The following is a 16075-nucleotide window of genomic DNA, read 5'->3' as shown; positions in this document are numbered from 1 at the left end:
TGGTGAGACCCCACCTGGAGTACCATGTGCAGTCCTGGGCTCCTCAGTTCAGGAAGGACAGAGAACTTTTGGAAGGGGTCCAGCACAGGGCTACTAAGATAATCAAGGGCCTGGCACACCTGTCATATGAGGAAAGGCTCAGGGGGCTGGGGATGTTCAGTTTGGAGAAGAGGAGGCTGAGGGGGGATCTTACTAATGCTTATATCTAAAGGGTGGATGTCAGGAAGATGGGGCCAGGCTCTTCTCAGTGGTGTCTGGTGACAGGACTAGGGGCAGTGGCCACAAGCTGGTGAACAAGAGGGTCAACCTGAAGATAAGGAAGAACTTCTTTACGACAAAAGTAACAGAGCACTGGAAGGGGCTGCCCAGGGGGGTGGTGGAGTCACCATCTCTGGAGACTTTTAAGACTTGCCTGGACCTGTTCCTGGGTGATGTACTCTAGGTGATCCTGCTCTGGCAGGGGGTTGGACTAGGTGATCTTTTGAGGTCCCTTCTAGCCCTTAACATTCTGTGAATCTGTGAACCATGTGACCATTTAATAAGGCAAGTGTTTTTCTAAAGGGTTAACTAGATGAACGTAGGCACATCTTTCTTTCTAGGAAAGACGTTTGGATTTAGGCATTCATTGTCCCCCATCTGGAAGAAATTACAGTCAGTGAACCCAAGCAAGCTCACACTACAATGCACAGGCCTGTATACATGAGTTTTTTAGGCCAAGAGTTAAGCCTTACAGATCACTTCAGGTCAACTGCTCAAATCCTTCTCTTCAACTCATTTTGATTTCATAAATGGGCAGTAGGTCAAATCAGCCACACCCCTAATTCTCTAATGATTGCTAGGTTTATCGTGCAGTAATGAAATAGAAGTTCAGATTTTTCAAATACTACCTTCAGCAGATAACTTTTTCCTATGGCTTTTCAAGGCAATTGTCCAAGTCTATTCCATCGTCCGACTGTCTGATTCACTGGTCTATATTTAAAAGGGCACCTCAGGAAACATAAGCTGTAATTTTAATTTTCCCTTCTGCTCCTCCAACATGGATGCTAAAGCAATATAGAGTTCCCTAGACTCCTTCATAATCCTTCCAAAACTGAGTTACTTAGGGCTTGGTTCTTATCTGATATATTTTTCAGCTGGTGTAGTTTTCACTTCACTCAGACTCAGAATTTAGCCCAGAGATGACCTGTTTCTGAGATTTTCACATTTCTTTGGACTGGTTTAGTATGGCATCAACAACAAGTGAGTACCCTTCTTGTGCCAGGTCCTGGCCAGTGCCTAATGAGACAGAGCTCATGGTCTGCCTATTCCCCAAAACATTCTGCTTTCTTTATTGGGGAGAGGGAAGAATAGTAAGCTGCTTTGCAATCACTTCAGACTCCTTGGTTAACTCTGATGTCTCTGCTCAGCGTATAGACAACAATAAAAATGCCATAGGTGTTTCTGCTGCTTTTCAGCTTGAGGCAGTTCTGTACCCATTACCGTTGAATTCAGTGGAGCAATAGAAGATAACCATACAAAATGCTAACCTCATAATCCCTCACATTGTTAGGTATTCCTTACTGACCACTCTTTATGTTCTCTAGAGCTTCAGATGTTTTGTCACTTCTAATTCTGCCAGCAAAGCCTTTTTCTTTTTTTTTCTTTTCTTCTCGCTCTCTCTTTTTTAAAATTTTTTTTAATTTACTTTTTTTTTTTTAAATGAGAAAACTGCTAGTAGCCAGACAGAGCAAGACAAGAAATGCTGGAAGAAACATTAAAAAACAAACAAAACCAAATCTTGCAAATGACTTGGTTTCTGGGTGGGATTTTTTTGTTTGTTTACATAAAATAAATTAGGTTCCAGGCTTCATGACACAATAGAATATGGATAGAGAAGGGAGAATAAAGCCATTTCTGATTTTTTTTTTAATGTTGTTTTATGCCTTAAAGAAGATGGAATGTCATTTATGGGAGCTGAGAATGCAACACAGATTGTGAATATAAAACTTCAAAAAGATTATCATTGGATCTCTTTTAAAGCAACAATTTTCAATTTTCTTAGCTTTGCAGACCACCAACATGTTTCCCATGGAAATGTAGATTTTGTATTCTGCTGACCATATAACTGGTTATTTTGTTAGTCGTCTCTCACAGACCTTTCATAGTAAGCAGAGTGTCCTGGGGTGACACTGATAGCACAAGCTGAAATCATGGTGTAAAAGTATTATATTCTTTTGTCCTGTTCTGTGGGCCCATGTAAAGAAAAACACGTTTGATCACATGACTGCGAGGTTGTGTAATTAGTTCTAGACAAACATAATGGTGAAAACAAACCTCCCACAACCACAAACAGGGGCAAATAAGTGAAAGCACTAACAGAAAATCTGATGTTAAAAGGTTAAGGGCCAAATTCCAGCACCCTTATCTCTGACAAGAACCTGTTTGCTTTTTCTCCTACATGTTGCCATTCTAGCAAAGACCAGGCAGAAAGATAAAGTTGATAGCAAGTTTTGCCAGTGCTGAGCTAGTTTATACATGTGGAGTATGCATTGACAAAAGGAAATGAAGTTGAACATTTTGCTCCTATTCTGCCTCTGGGGTATGTTGATCTAGGCCCCATGAGGAACATAGGAATTGCTCAGAGAGGAGCAGACCTATGGTCCACCTACTCCGGTCTTCAACAGTGCAAAGTACCTAGGGTTTCAGTGCAGGGAACAAGAAAGTCTTCAGGAGGGGGCTAAACAGTAACCTCATGTCGAGGAAGAGACAGGTTCTCTCAGACAAGGGTAAGGGTGGGGAGTGTCCCTTACCTAACTCCTGTTTTTCTTTTACATATACTATACAGGAAAAGAGAGAGAGAGGGAGTACGAGAATTAATAGACTAGCCAGGACTGAAAATGCCGTCCCTTGTTTGTCATTAAGATCATATGTGATCCCAGACAGATCACAGATGTGTGGGACGTAGTAGATAGATGTGTGTAAATGAGCTAAAAATGTAAAATGGGGTAGGCAGTACTCCCATACCTCCTGTCATGGCTGTGAAAGGCTAGTGATTTGATGTTGCAGTATTTGGACCCACAGCAGTACAGGGGCATGTTGATAATGAAGAGCCAGGATGTTCCTGCTATTCTTAGGTGGAGGGAGCTAGTGCAACAAAACACCGGGGTCCTCTGAAACTGCTTATGTAAAGTAAGTGTGCCATGTAGTTAACCCTAGAAATGCCTAAACTGAGGCTCACTTCCCTTTGCAGAGAGAACAGGTTTCCAGCTGAGACCAGCTGCAGGACTCCTGTCTGCTCGTGACTTCCTTGCCAGCCTGGCATTTTGTGTGTTCCAGACCACACTGTACATAAGGCATTTCTCTTCTCCTATGCATTCTCCAGAACCGTAAGTTTGATGCCCTGGCACAATTCCATCCTTCTGAATGTGTTGGGAATGATTCTCCTGGGAACAGCTCTGTAGCTCTATCCAGTAGTCCACAGAATGAAACAATTGAAGAAACCCATAGCTGGAAAGTCAGAAGGGGAAGTCATGCATGAGAGGGTGTGGGTCTCTGTCTCTCTTGCAAAGCTGTCTGGTGAAAGAAAAGACTGGAGAATATATGGTTTAATCTTTTCATCCTGCCTTCAGTTACCATCTGCTGGGGTTTGATTCCCTGCTGTGAAACTCTCCCAGTAAGTGCTGGCCAGACAACAGCAATTACATGAGAATTCATGAGAAATCACAAGTTCACAGAGACACTTTTGTTGTATGCTGGGAGAAAACAGGGGCCTTTCAAAGATGTTGTGACATAGGAGACTGGTGCCCATGCCATCCATCCTAAGTGAGACAATAGCCAAGGTAGCGGGGGGCAGCTGGCTCCCCATGGCACGAGGGTTCCCTGCAGAGCCAGGCCAGGTATGGAGGCCGCTACTGCAGAACAGCCCTCACACTAGCTCCCTTTGCAGGTCTACAAGCTAAAGTCCTTCACAGAAGTTCATGTAAGGCAGGAAAAGAAACCTTTATTAAAGATAAAGATCACTTTTTTTCCAGAGACTGCTGCCATGAGTTATTGGGTCATGTTCCCATGCTGGCTGACAAGGATTTTGCCCAATTCTCACAGGTAAGAACCTTGTTCTGTTGGCTGTTTAACCAATGGCTCTGAATAGCAGCCCAGGCATGCGTTAAAGGCACGGAGTTCACCATGACTGAAATGCTATTTTAAGACTGGATCATGCCTGAGTTCAGGGATGGTGGGCTAGCAGTGCCCCAGGAGACATTTACTTCAAGGGAGTGGTAGCACAGCTCAGGATATTGTATAAAAGGAAGGGCAGGCAGTTTTTGTGGGACTTCTCTGTGGGAGGGCTGTCAGTCTGCAGAAAGATGCCAGAGGAGCCTCTGCGGTGCTGTGCATTTGAGCTGTGCTGACTACACTGTTCCCCTGGCTTCCTGTCCTACACCACATGAACCTAACCAGCAACAGCCGCTGAGCCCTCAGGCTGGTTCTGTCTCTAGATGTACACTTTTATCTCACGTGATACTTTAATTGTGTCCATCACCATGTCATTCATTAGAGTTGTTTCTCCTTTGACAACTTACCAGATTCTCATAGCATTGCTCACAGTACTGAGGAGCCTCCAAAAAGCAAACAGGGAGCTATTTAGTATGAGCTGTAATGTCAGACCCAGGTGAACTCAACGACCTTGCATAATTAAAGGCTTCATAACTATGAATGTGCCTCAAAACCATAGCAGAGGGAAGAAGATAACTCGTATTTTATGCTTATCAGCGAGTGGCCAGTGTGGGAACAGGCAATAAGAGAAGAGGGGTTACATGATGTCGATCCATGTCTGAATATCTTTAAAAAGATTATCATAAATATTGGTTACTATCAGATTTAGATGAGTAGTACTTAAAATATCCTAATGGTCCATAATTTATTCTAGAAGAAACCTCTTCAATTCAGTTCAATACCAGAACTGAAGACACATTAGAAATAAGATTACAGCAATTTCAAAACTTTCAGATTTCCTTTTTTTCCATATAAAACACAGATTATACAACATGCAATCACATTAAATGAATTTTCACATTTCACTTTTTTTCCCCCACAAAGTATTTTCACAGTTGAAAGTCACCCCATGAAAATTCTTTTTTGTTCCATTCAATATGAGACGATGAATGGTGAAAATACTCTAATTTTGTTTGTTTGCTGCATGATTTGTCTCCTAGGATAGCTAAGAAGAGACATCTACAGATTCCTATTGTAAGAATAACAATTAACAGGAAGCACAGATGAGGGTAAACAGAATCATGCCTGCATGGATCTGACCCGTTCCCAAGGGCTGTCAGAAAGAGAGCAAGAGACAGAAAGTAATGGCAATAATAAAGCCCACTTTGCTGTTCTTTCTCCTTATTCCTTTCTATGAATCTCTGCCATGGATAGTCCAGCATTAAGTCAAGAGAAAGTTAACTTTACACAGAGAATACTGAGAATTAAACACTCATCTCATGTGTCTTCCAGTGGTATGCAGCTGGGGGCCAGGGAGAGGTAGGCATCCTGGAAGCCATGGAAGGTCATTTTGGGTGACAAAAACAATGAATAGTTCGTGTTATTCATGCGAGAAATGATGTCGTCCTCCCCCCTGCCCTCTTTCTCTCCCTTGGGCTGAATAATCACACTAGTATAACACAGTCTGCTTGCTTACTTGCTTTAGGATATTGGACTGGCTTCTCTTGGATCATCTGAAGCAGAGATTGAGAAACTGGCCACAGTAAGTACAGATGGCAGTTTCATATTGGAGGCAAAACCCAAACAATTTGTTGTGTATCCTTTACTGTACAGGAAAGGCTCTTTTCCAGTGTCTCCAATTAGTTATAAAAATGGGAACATTGGCAAGATTGACTCTTCTTCTCATCCACAGGTTAGGGAGGTGCTGGAGCAAGGGCTGGAGTCACTCTGGGGGACGCCAGAAGCGATTCCACCTAATGAAATGCTTATACTTTCTGCTTCTATAAGAATACATTTCTGAAGCTGAGTTTCTATAATTTCAGCCACAGGAGATTTCCCACTCACTTTCAAGATCCACCCAAAAAACTGTATACCCAATGCGACTCCTGAATTTTCTCCCATGCAAGATGCAGGAAAAGATCAGAATTTCACCCTGTATTCATTAAAAATACAGATTCAAAAATATGTGAGGATGTAAAAACAATTTGAGAGCAGGTACAGCCATTTGGTTCTTAGTCACTAGGCCTTACACATCTGCCAAAACAACTTACAAAGCCCCTTAGTGCCATCCTAACCTGTTCTGAAAGTGGGCTGGAGGACAGTTGTTTTTTTTTTTCTTTCTGGTAATGACAGACATTTACCAGTCTTGATGAATTTTTCAGGGGAGAACAGGAGCCTCACCTTTACCCAGCTGGGTGCGGCTTATTCAGGAAAGCAAGTGTATGGGAGGAGACTGTCACTCCTGAAATTCCTCACCCAGCCCATAGCCTCACTCATAGTGAAGTGGAACAAGGCACTATGAAGGAGATTATTGATCACCTAAAATCTATCTGCATATATCCATCCTTGGGCCAAGAGTAGGTCAGAGTAGCAGTTTTTTTTAGAGTTTTGAGAGCAAAAGGTACCAGTGCTCAATTTTTCATAGCATCATCCAGGTCCTGAGCTGATGATGTGAGAAGACTGTGTGGGAACAAGCAGTGACACGTACACATTTTCTCTGCAATTTCTCCCCTATGGGTCTAGAAGGGTTAGAGTAAGATTAAGATCCATGCTTCTCCTAGGATTAAAAGAATTATGGGTCCTGGAGATCCATTTTGCATCATTACCCAGGTCTTCTGAGAGATAAGATGAAAGCAAATGTCTTACACAGCATTTCTCTGCAAACACCCCTCCCTGACTCTGTGCTGGCTAGGAGTAGATTAGAGATAGGTTTAAGATTAGAAAAATTATGGGTCTCATACCTGAAATTGTCATAGTATCATCTAGGGGTTGGGGAGGTAGAATAAGAGCATGTTTTTGAAAGGGCTACGTGAACTTCAGGATCTGTGAGAGTACCATTTTGTAAGCATCATTCAAGTATTCTGAACATATTAACATATCCTGGATTAACATCTCGATCTTCAACTGTTTAAAAGTTAGACATCTAATCCAGGGTTATTGTTTAAGTCCCTTCACTACAAAATGAAGACAGAGCAGAAGCTGTAATGTCTTTGCTATCCTGACATATACGTCTAACAATTTCTTTGTTCTCTCTGGAAGTTCCTGTCATTCTCTGCTCATTATAAAGAAAATGTAGGTAACCAACTTGGGTGACATGACAACATTTAAGCTAGCTAAAAGTTTATTTCAAGAATCTCGACTTTGCTTGTTGTTATGGACTATAATTTTTGTAAGACAAACTTTGAAATGCCATTATTTAATTCAGTCCCTGGACTCCTCTAAGCAGGTGGCTCTGAGCACAAGAGATGGGAGATTGCCAGTGTTCATCCTGTCCACAGAGTGCCACTAGTACCGTGTCTTGTATGCTGTTAAAACAGTGAGAGATGAAAGAACGTCCCTAACTAAAAACCAAATACAAAATATCTAGGGAAATAGTAAAAAGAATTGCTCCTCCTATGTCTCATTCTCCAGTCAAAAAGACCTGCAAAATGAGGACATAACTCAAAAGACTTTTGGGTGTGAAATAACAAATATCAAGATTATTAACAGAATAATTATGCAGAATTATTAGCTGAACTGTAGAGAAAATAGCTCAGGATTTGGCAGAAACAAAGATCCTGGAATACAGTTTCTTTAGTGGTAAATTTGCAGGCTAAACCCAAGTAATCAAATTTGTAAGACGTGAAAGAGGGCGAGAGAAGAGAAAGAGGCAAAATAGACAAAATAACAGAGATACACATTATTTTACAAACTGCATGCAGCTCTTTGAGAAGGGTACTAGGAATGCAATATTTATGGCTAAATCAAACCCAAGGTCCAGCCCCATGTATAATTCAGGACAGAGCTACATGTCCCTAAAGTCACCTTGAATAGTTGTGACAGCCATATTCTTGAAATTCCTTGTGTTTTCCATGGCGTTTCATACAACACCAGGTGAGAAGGGGTCAGGCTGTGTCCAGAATTGGTTCTCCACTGTCCATTTCCTGAGGTGCCATAATAAGGCAAAGGCTAACAGGTTGGCAGAACCAAGAGGTATCCCATTACTGTCTGGCAGGCAGAGGAATTATGGTCCCAAGACTGCTTTATTGCAAGAAAATCCTGGAAAGATGTATCTTTATTTTCCACTGTAGCATGATAAAGGTGTAAATAGCATAATCTTAAAGGGTACATTGACTGCTAAAGGATAAGTCATTCTTCAATTCTTCTGAATGCTATCACACAGAGAAAGGAGGAGGGAAACTGTTCTTTCAAGTAGCTCTCCTAGGTGGGAGTGAGAATGGGAAGGAGGGCAAATTTTGAAAAAATGTTATCATTTGTGTTATATATATATTGAGAGAAAACAATAACTGCCTTAAAATATACAGCTGTAAAATTTGAAGATACAAAACCATTAAGGAATAAGGCTAAAAGAAAATTAAAGGAAAAAATGAGAAGCTTAAAAATTAACTGCCTGTTGGGATCGCTGTTCATAAGTTGTTCTTATTACTAGCTTTACTGGTTCACTGTGGAGTTTGGGTCTGCAAGCAAAATGGATCAATCAAAGCTTACGGTGCAGGACTGCTTTCGTCTTATGGGGAGCTTATGGTATGTGTAAAACATATAATACTGAAAGATTTCTACAGTGTAGTTTTCTGAACTCTCCAGTAAAATAAAAATATGCTGTCCTCACATGAAACAATATGATTTCAAAGACTGATTTTTCTTTTGCAAAAAAATTAATTTTCCTTTCCTAGAAGCTACTGAGTGGGGGAAAATCTACTGCAGGATTGTACCTGTCTTCCTCCTAAAGCGACGAAATGCAATGAAAGCAACCATGATATAAAGCATCAGAATTTCTTATTGCTCCTGGCCAGTAGTAATACAGTTGTCTTTAAAATAAAACTCATGTGCCTTTCTGATTTACTCACTAGAGGGCAATATTATGCCTATTATGAACTCCATGAGTTTGTCTTAGACAGTGATATTCAATGCTCACACGAATCAGAAAGGCAGTGACTGACTGGACCTAATAAAGTGCAAAGAAGCTGTAAATACCATAGACACTGACATAAAGAAAATGCTTTAATATTTTACATACCTTACTACATTCCAAAACTAATTCCAGTTTGAGTTTTATGTAGATGAAAATCTGATACTGCCTTGCCTGGACAGAGTAACTGTAGAAAGAGGGACTGTGCACCTTTACAGGAAGCTTATAGGTTTCCCTTCCTCTGGGGAAACAGCTAGTAGGAGAGATACTAATTTATCCTCAGTTTCGCAGAACACTGAAGCAGATGATCTGTTTCTAAATGCAAAAGCCCTAAAATGCTATCAGCAGGTCTCAATTGCTTCAGGTTGTGCAGATACTGGATTTCTTTGAATTCATAAGAGACAAAGGAAAAATAAAAAACATTCTTCTGAAGCCTTTTTACAAATCAGAAATCTCAATATTTTTCATGGGAGATATATTTTAAGCTTAACACAGACAGAGCAGCCTAACAGCCAGCTACACAATAAATTCACATGGAGCCATGACTGGATTAACACAGCTTGGATTCCCATAGCTGGGGATAGTTGGAGTGTTATGACAATGAACACACTACAGAACTTTCCTAATCATATACAGGTCAGCCTGCTTCCTAGTCAGTTGACAGAAGGAAAAAAAACCAACATGTTAACATATCTCAAGACATTTATAATAGGAGTCCAAAGAGAGGGGCAGTTGAGACTTAACAGAGAAAAGGGAACCCTCCTAGACATCAGTCTTCATTTTACCACCTGCTGAGTTTAGCACTGTTTTTGTTTTTGTTTTCCCCACACTTGCAATTTAGAGATTTTGTGAGCAACCTCTGTGTGACCTGATTTGCAGAGCTTTCTCTTTTGATAAGCTGAGAGATCTGCATGCTCACCAACCCTCTAGAGAAGTAAACATGCACTCCTTTCTATATAGCAACCTGATCTTGTGCCTAACTGCTCATGAACACAAGCAGAAGCCTACTAGTACTACTGCAGCACTCATACGTAGAACATTGAAATGTTTTGAAACAGCACATCAGTGGTCTCCTCTACAAATTAGGCTCCAGTGCAATGCATTTGTTTTACATGTCTGTTCTAGGATAAAGCTGAGATTACTGTTTTTCTGAGATCACTTCAACACTTGCTGTGTTCATAGCCAACAAACAGGAAATTAAGGCCTCCTTTTACTTGCCTTGTAAAACAAAAAATGTCCAGTATCAAAGCACAGTTCAAGGCAACATTTATTCTAGTCTGTCTGCCTGAATATTTCAGAGTTTTAAATCAAATGCATTCACATGTTAAACAGAGTAATAAAATGCAGCAGTAATAATGTCTCCAATACTTATCTACCTTACATAGTAATATATCCCACAAAATCTATCTGCATGGTACTACCTCCTTTTTCCTGTTTAACTTTGACACAACTAAAGGCAAAAGTTGCATCAAAAATCCTCACTTGATGGTGGCTGGAGTTGAATGCACCAGACTTGTGATCTCTCTCCTCTCTATCCTTTTCTTCACCAGACACCAAGAAGCTCTTCTGCTTTTGATTAAAGTAGTAGGCAAGAACTGCTTGTTCAAAAACCCTTGCTATGTAATATGAAAGTATAACTGCATCTCAAATTCCCTATTTCCAAGGCTGACAATGGAAGTCATAACTGTCCTTGAGATGATAAATAGCAGATTCTTGTCATTAGTTTCATCATCAAGAGCTGTGGAGTCAATAGTTGCTGGATAAAGTTTTTATACAGCTAGGCTTTCACTCATCAGATCACTAATATTACATGCAGACATGGTAGCACATATATTCACTAGGTGATGAGGAAGGGTTACCTCCCTTTCAAAAGTGCTTCCACCTTGCATGTAAGACAGTCTGAAGATGGTCAAGTAGTTCACCAGCAACACTACTATATAGCCTGGACAAAACCCCACTATAAGCAGAGACAGTCTTTATACTGTTAACTTTAGAGGCAGGACACCTGATGTTAATGCTAAAGGTGGGGCACCTGGTAGTAGTTTCCTAATTGGTTCCCACCCAAGGTTGAGCAGGCCCGGGGTGAAAACCAATCAGGAAGATCTTTCCTGTCTGGTAGTGGACATCATCCACATGTCACCCTTGATTCAGGGTTGGAGGTTTAGACCCAAGCATTTCAGTTCATTGCTGTGTTGCTTTTGAGACAGCAGCTTAGTGGGTTCTGTGCACTTCACCTTGAGCATCTGAAACTTCTTCTGTGCAAATGACTTCAATCCACGGCCTTAAGTGCTAAAACTACAGTTGACTGATTCATCTCACAGATTTTTATGTGGAATGAAGATGAAATACAGAAACGTTTCCATTTAATCCTTCTAGTCTGCATAAGCATCTGATTCTACATTCAGTATAGACAGCGGCTATGTGAGTAAAGTGCTGAGGTCCCACGCTTAAGCACCTGCTAGCAAACTGAAAATGTATACCAACTGTTTTTTCTACAGCTGAAGAGAGGAAGTATGTGTAGTGCAGTCTCTGTTTCATAGGCGGGATTTTTTTTTAGAAATACAGCAGTGGCTAGGAAGGTTTGTTTGAGAATCATAGAATCATAGAATCCTTTAGGTTGGAAGGGACCTCCAAGATCATCAAGTCCAACCATTGAGCCATTAGGGCTCTAAAGTCCTCTGCTAAAACAGATCAGAATCTGTCAGGGTTGGAAGGGACCACAAGGGTCACCCAGTTCCACCCCCTCTGCCATGAACAGGGACACCTCCCACTAGATCAGGCTGCCCAGAGCCTCATCCAGCCTGGCCTTAAAGACCCCCAGGGATGGGGCCTCAACCACCGCCCTGGGCAACCCATTCCAGGGTCTCACCACTCTCATGGTGAAGAACTTCTTCCTCACATCCAGCCTGAAAAGATAGTGAGGCTCATGATAGCTTTCAATTTCTTGTAAAACTCATTTTGCAGTCTTAGACTGGCTGTTGAGAAAGGCTTAGATAAGTTTTGCTGCTGCTTGGCAAAACCCATTGCCCATCTTGATTATTATCTGCCATTCTTCTCAGTAAGGGCCTTGATGTGGGCTTGTACGTGGAGGCCCCAAACTCGATTCTGCATAATTTAGCTGATTGTCATATTTGACACAGGCAGACTCACTGCATGTGATGGAGGAGACATGCTGCAGCAGCTTGCACAAAGGAGGGGTTTCCTCATCACTGAAGGTTTCTGAACCAAGAAGAATGGGATGATTTGGTCACTGAGGAGGCAGTAAAGACAGGAGATACTAAGGCTAGGTGGTTTGCTACAGGAAGACAACATCTAACCCGCTGGAGAGGGCGAGCAGCAGTACATTCAGCTAATGTCATGAGAACTTAGCATCAGCAAAGAGCCTGGGAACATCCCATGCAGCCTGGACTGACTGTTTGTGGGTGTGTGACTGTAACTCAGGGAACCACATCCCGACTATGAAATCTTCAAAATATTTTCCTCTTCTCCACAGCACCGTCTCTGACCAGTTTGAACTCAGCTTCAGGTAGTTATTTTCTGTGGATGAGCTGATCCTGCCCAAACTCAGGTCATAACTTGGGAGAAAGGCAGAGGATGAGAGGTAAAGCTAGATGCTTTCACCATGAGACTTGCAATTGAATCCATGTTACCTAACAAATAATTTAGTGACAGCAGCTAGGTATCAGAAGGGACAGGATAACTATAGTCAAGTCTAAACTGAACAGTTGTAATGGGTCTGACTGCTGGCCAAACTTGCCTCCTCTGAACTGTAAGAATTCCTCCCCAACAGCTCTCAGTATTGCCCTGTTTATTTCACTATATTCTGTCAGCTGTTCTACATTATCCAAAATGCTTCTCCTGTTAACACTCAGCTGGACTCTGTCCTACATACTGTAAAATCTTATGGCTCATACTACACTTCTGGCAGCACTCAGTGCTACATATGCTTTTCTTGCAGCACAACAAGTACTTAACTTGTAGAGGCCTTTAAGGCCATCCGGTTTCAAGCTGAACTTCCACTGAAATCAATGGGATTTCAGTTCTGCTTCAACACTGACAGCATAGCGGGACCCCTGTCAGGTTTTGAGTTTCTGAAATCTTTTCCCATTGGTCCCCAGAGCCTCTAAGATTATAAAAGCAGCCTCATGTTTGTGTATACCATCCATCTTAGGTTGTATGAGTGCTCTCCAAGGTTTATCCTTCAAGTGGACATTGCAAATGAAGAACAGGAAAACCATCATCTTTTAGCATTTTATATTCTTGTTTTGTTTTGTTTTGAAAAAAAGCCTTGTGTTAATTTCTGCACCAGTTCTGCAGCAAACTGGCCTACCAGTTAAGGTAAACCTCTAGCAATGTAGTGTTCAGGCTCAGTTCAGTGAAATCTGTAAAAATGTGATTAAAGGTACTGTCTGAATCTTTCCAGTTAGCAGATTTAGCTGTAAGTCTTGTGTAGTGTCACTCACCCTTACCAGTTATTTACAAATACCATGGGAGTTGGCATGTGGATTATAAGATAGGGAAGGGAGCCTTCTGAACACTGTGGAAGAAGAGAGAAAGACAGACAGATCTCAAAGAAGAGGGGGGTACTAAAGGACCATCCCTAGGTGGATGGGACCCGCTGTGCAGGCTGAAGATGGAAAGAAAAGTCTTGACATTGCCTTTTTTCTTTTTGTTTGTACATAGCACACTTCACCAAAGTGGCCGTATCACTCATCAACCTGGCCACCTGGAAGCCAAACCAACTTTTAGACACATCTGCAGTGCAGTTCAAATGTCACTGGAACTGAGCAAGCTTGACTCTATCTCACTTGGGTTTCAGAGGCAGGCAAATGGCAGGAACTCACTTTAAGCCTGAACTGTATTGCCTTCCCAGGACCCTGTGCAGGTACTAAACAATCAACACCAATACCTGTGCAATCACACTGTCACCAGCTCTGCTATGCTGACTTGTTTAAAAGTATCTCTAGTATGTGTAAACAAACAACAGATATGCCTATGGACTTCAGAGTGGACATAGGTGGCTTTCACAATCCTCCTGACTGCCTGAAGGGACCATCTAGAAGAACCTAAGAAGAACATACAGAAGAATCTCAAAACACAAATATACACACACGTAGTATAGTGCATAGCTATATCTTGGATTTCAGGAAAGCTTTTAGGCTGCTTGTCTGGCATGGGAGCTGTGCAAACAGTACCAGGAGCATTCCCTCTGTTCTTCAGTGCAGCAGGAAATGTGAGGTTTGTGACATGGACTGGTGACTTAGAAATAGTTCTGTACAGGACTGTGAATCTTCTATGATACCGGTTAAAAAAGCAGCATGATATTTGTTTTTTTTTTTCTAGATTTTGGGTGGTGGCATAGACTTTTCCCTCTCTGTCTGAGAATGTGGCTATGGTACTCAGTCATACATCATTGTAATGCAGGAAATACATATTTCTTTTTTTTTCTTCTTTTTTAAAAAATATAAATTTTGAAAAGCAGCTTTCACCTGTGAAAAAACAGGGCTTGATATTACCTTTAGCTATTCCACAAAGAGCATTTCACAGCCCAGTAGGCGCTAATTCCTGCTATGTTCTTTCACCTGCTCTAACCTGTGTTTTTCCTGCTACAAAGTACGCTTTATCAAACAAGCCAGAGTACAAGCCTTTTGATCCAGAAGTGACTGCAGTTCACCCCTATCAGGATCAAGCCTTTCAGCCAGTCTATTTCATAGCAGAAAGTTTGGAAGATGCCAAGGCCAAGCTTCAGTAAGTAAAGTGTTTGTGGGCATTTTCACTGAGGGGGACATATCAGCTTGAATCCTAATCTCAGGTACATCTACCACTACTGCAATAACCATGCCAGGCTATCTCACTGTGTGCACTTCATCTGCACAGTGGATTTTTTTTTTTTACAACAAAGTTAAATATGAAATTGTTTATATCACAAAAGCTTACATAGACAATCATAACTATATATTGTTATGCCCTGTCCCATGTTTCATCTTAGCAATGCCTAATTTTAGCAAATTTTAAAGTAAATTATGTAACTAAATAGTGAGGGCAGAGCACAATCCCACAGTTGGTGTGTCTAAGTGCTAGTCCATACAAATAGGAGGTCATGAAGAACTGATTTACCCAAGGTCACATGGAAATTTTATAGCAAGCTCAGGAATTAACATGGATCAGCAGGGGGCTTAAAAACAAGATTGCCTTTCTCCTCTGATTATATCTGCACAAGAATGCAGAATCAGCATTCACAGCAATCTAATTTGTACAAAGTAGCTGACTGCAATTTAAATAACATAATTTCAAATTAGCTTGAGGTGTTTCTAAATGCGTTTCATTACTATGTTATGCAGTAAGGATCTAAAAAAAAAATATATAAAAAATTTAAAAAGCAGGGTTTAAATTCTGGCCTTCATCCCCATTAAAACAACGTGATCAGTTCTGGCTGGAGGCAGGAGACCAGTTGTGGAGCTACTAGGGAACATGTAGGAGTTGAAATGAGGAACTTGCTAGAGGAAGAGAACCTGGGCCAGTCTTCTTCCCTACTCCCCCCACTTCTCCAGAAGCACTGTCTGCTGGGGTTGTAGCAATGACAAATTAGGCCCCTCATCTTAAATCTGAAGGTTCCTATTAAATTAGTATGTGTAAAAAAATAGCTGAGAACTCAATGGCAGAAGAGAGAGGACTTTCAAGAGCATTTGACTCAGGGAAACCTGAAAAGAACTTACCAGGACAAGGAATACACCATTTTCAGACTTGAAGTTTTTCATATAATTTTTCAGAATAGTTGTGCAGCCAAAGCAGCTCAAAGTAACCAAAGGTAAAAGAATTTACCTGGACCTGAGCAAAGTCTTTGACTCTGTCCCACACAACATCCTGGTCTCCAAGCTGTTAAAATATGGATTTGATGGATGGATGACATGGTGGATAAAGAACGGGCTTGAAGGCTGCACACAAAACGTAGCTTTCAATGGCTCCATGTCCCAGTGG

General features: G+C 41.3%; 1 protein-coding gene across 1 annotated transcript in view; it reads left to right on the top strand.

Annotated features, from left to right (window-relative positions):
* The window catches only part of LOC103774327 (tyrosine 3-monooxygenase-like), a gene marked incomplete at both ends in the record, with an annotated part of 18615 nt that extends 3770 nt beyond the window's left edge, over positions 1-14845 (top strand). The window contains 6 exon segments of the mRNA XM_008941720.1: positions 3230-3365; positions 4011-4080; positions 5675-5731; positions 8618-8642; positions 8645-8712; positions 14712-14845. Coding sequence (XP_008939968.1) covers positions 3230-3365; positions 4011-4080; positions 5675-5731; positions 8618-8642; positions 8645-8712; positions 14712-14845 — 490 coding nt within the window.
* Positions 14846-16075: the final 1230 nt, after the last annotated feature.

Source organism: Merops nubicus, unplaced genomic scaffold (assembly GCF_000691845.1).
Source record: "Merops nubicus isolate BGI_N331 unplaced genomic scaffold, ASM69184v1 scaffold10896, whole genome shotgun sequence".
In the NCBI taxonomy this organism is placed as follows: domain Eukaryota; kingdom Metazoa; phylum Chordata; class Aves; order Coraciiformes; family Meropidae; genus Merops; species Merops nubicus.
Note: the sequence above shows the minus strand (reverse complement) of the source record. Positions and strands in the feature narration are given on the sequence as shown.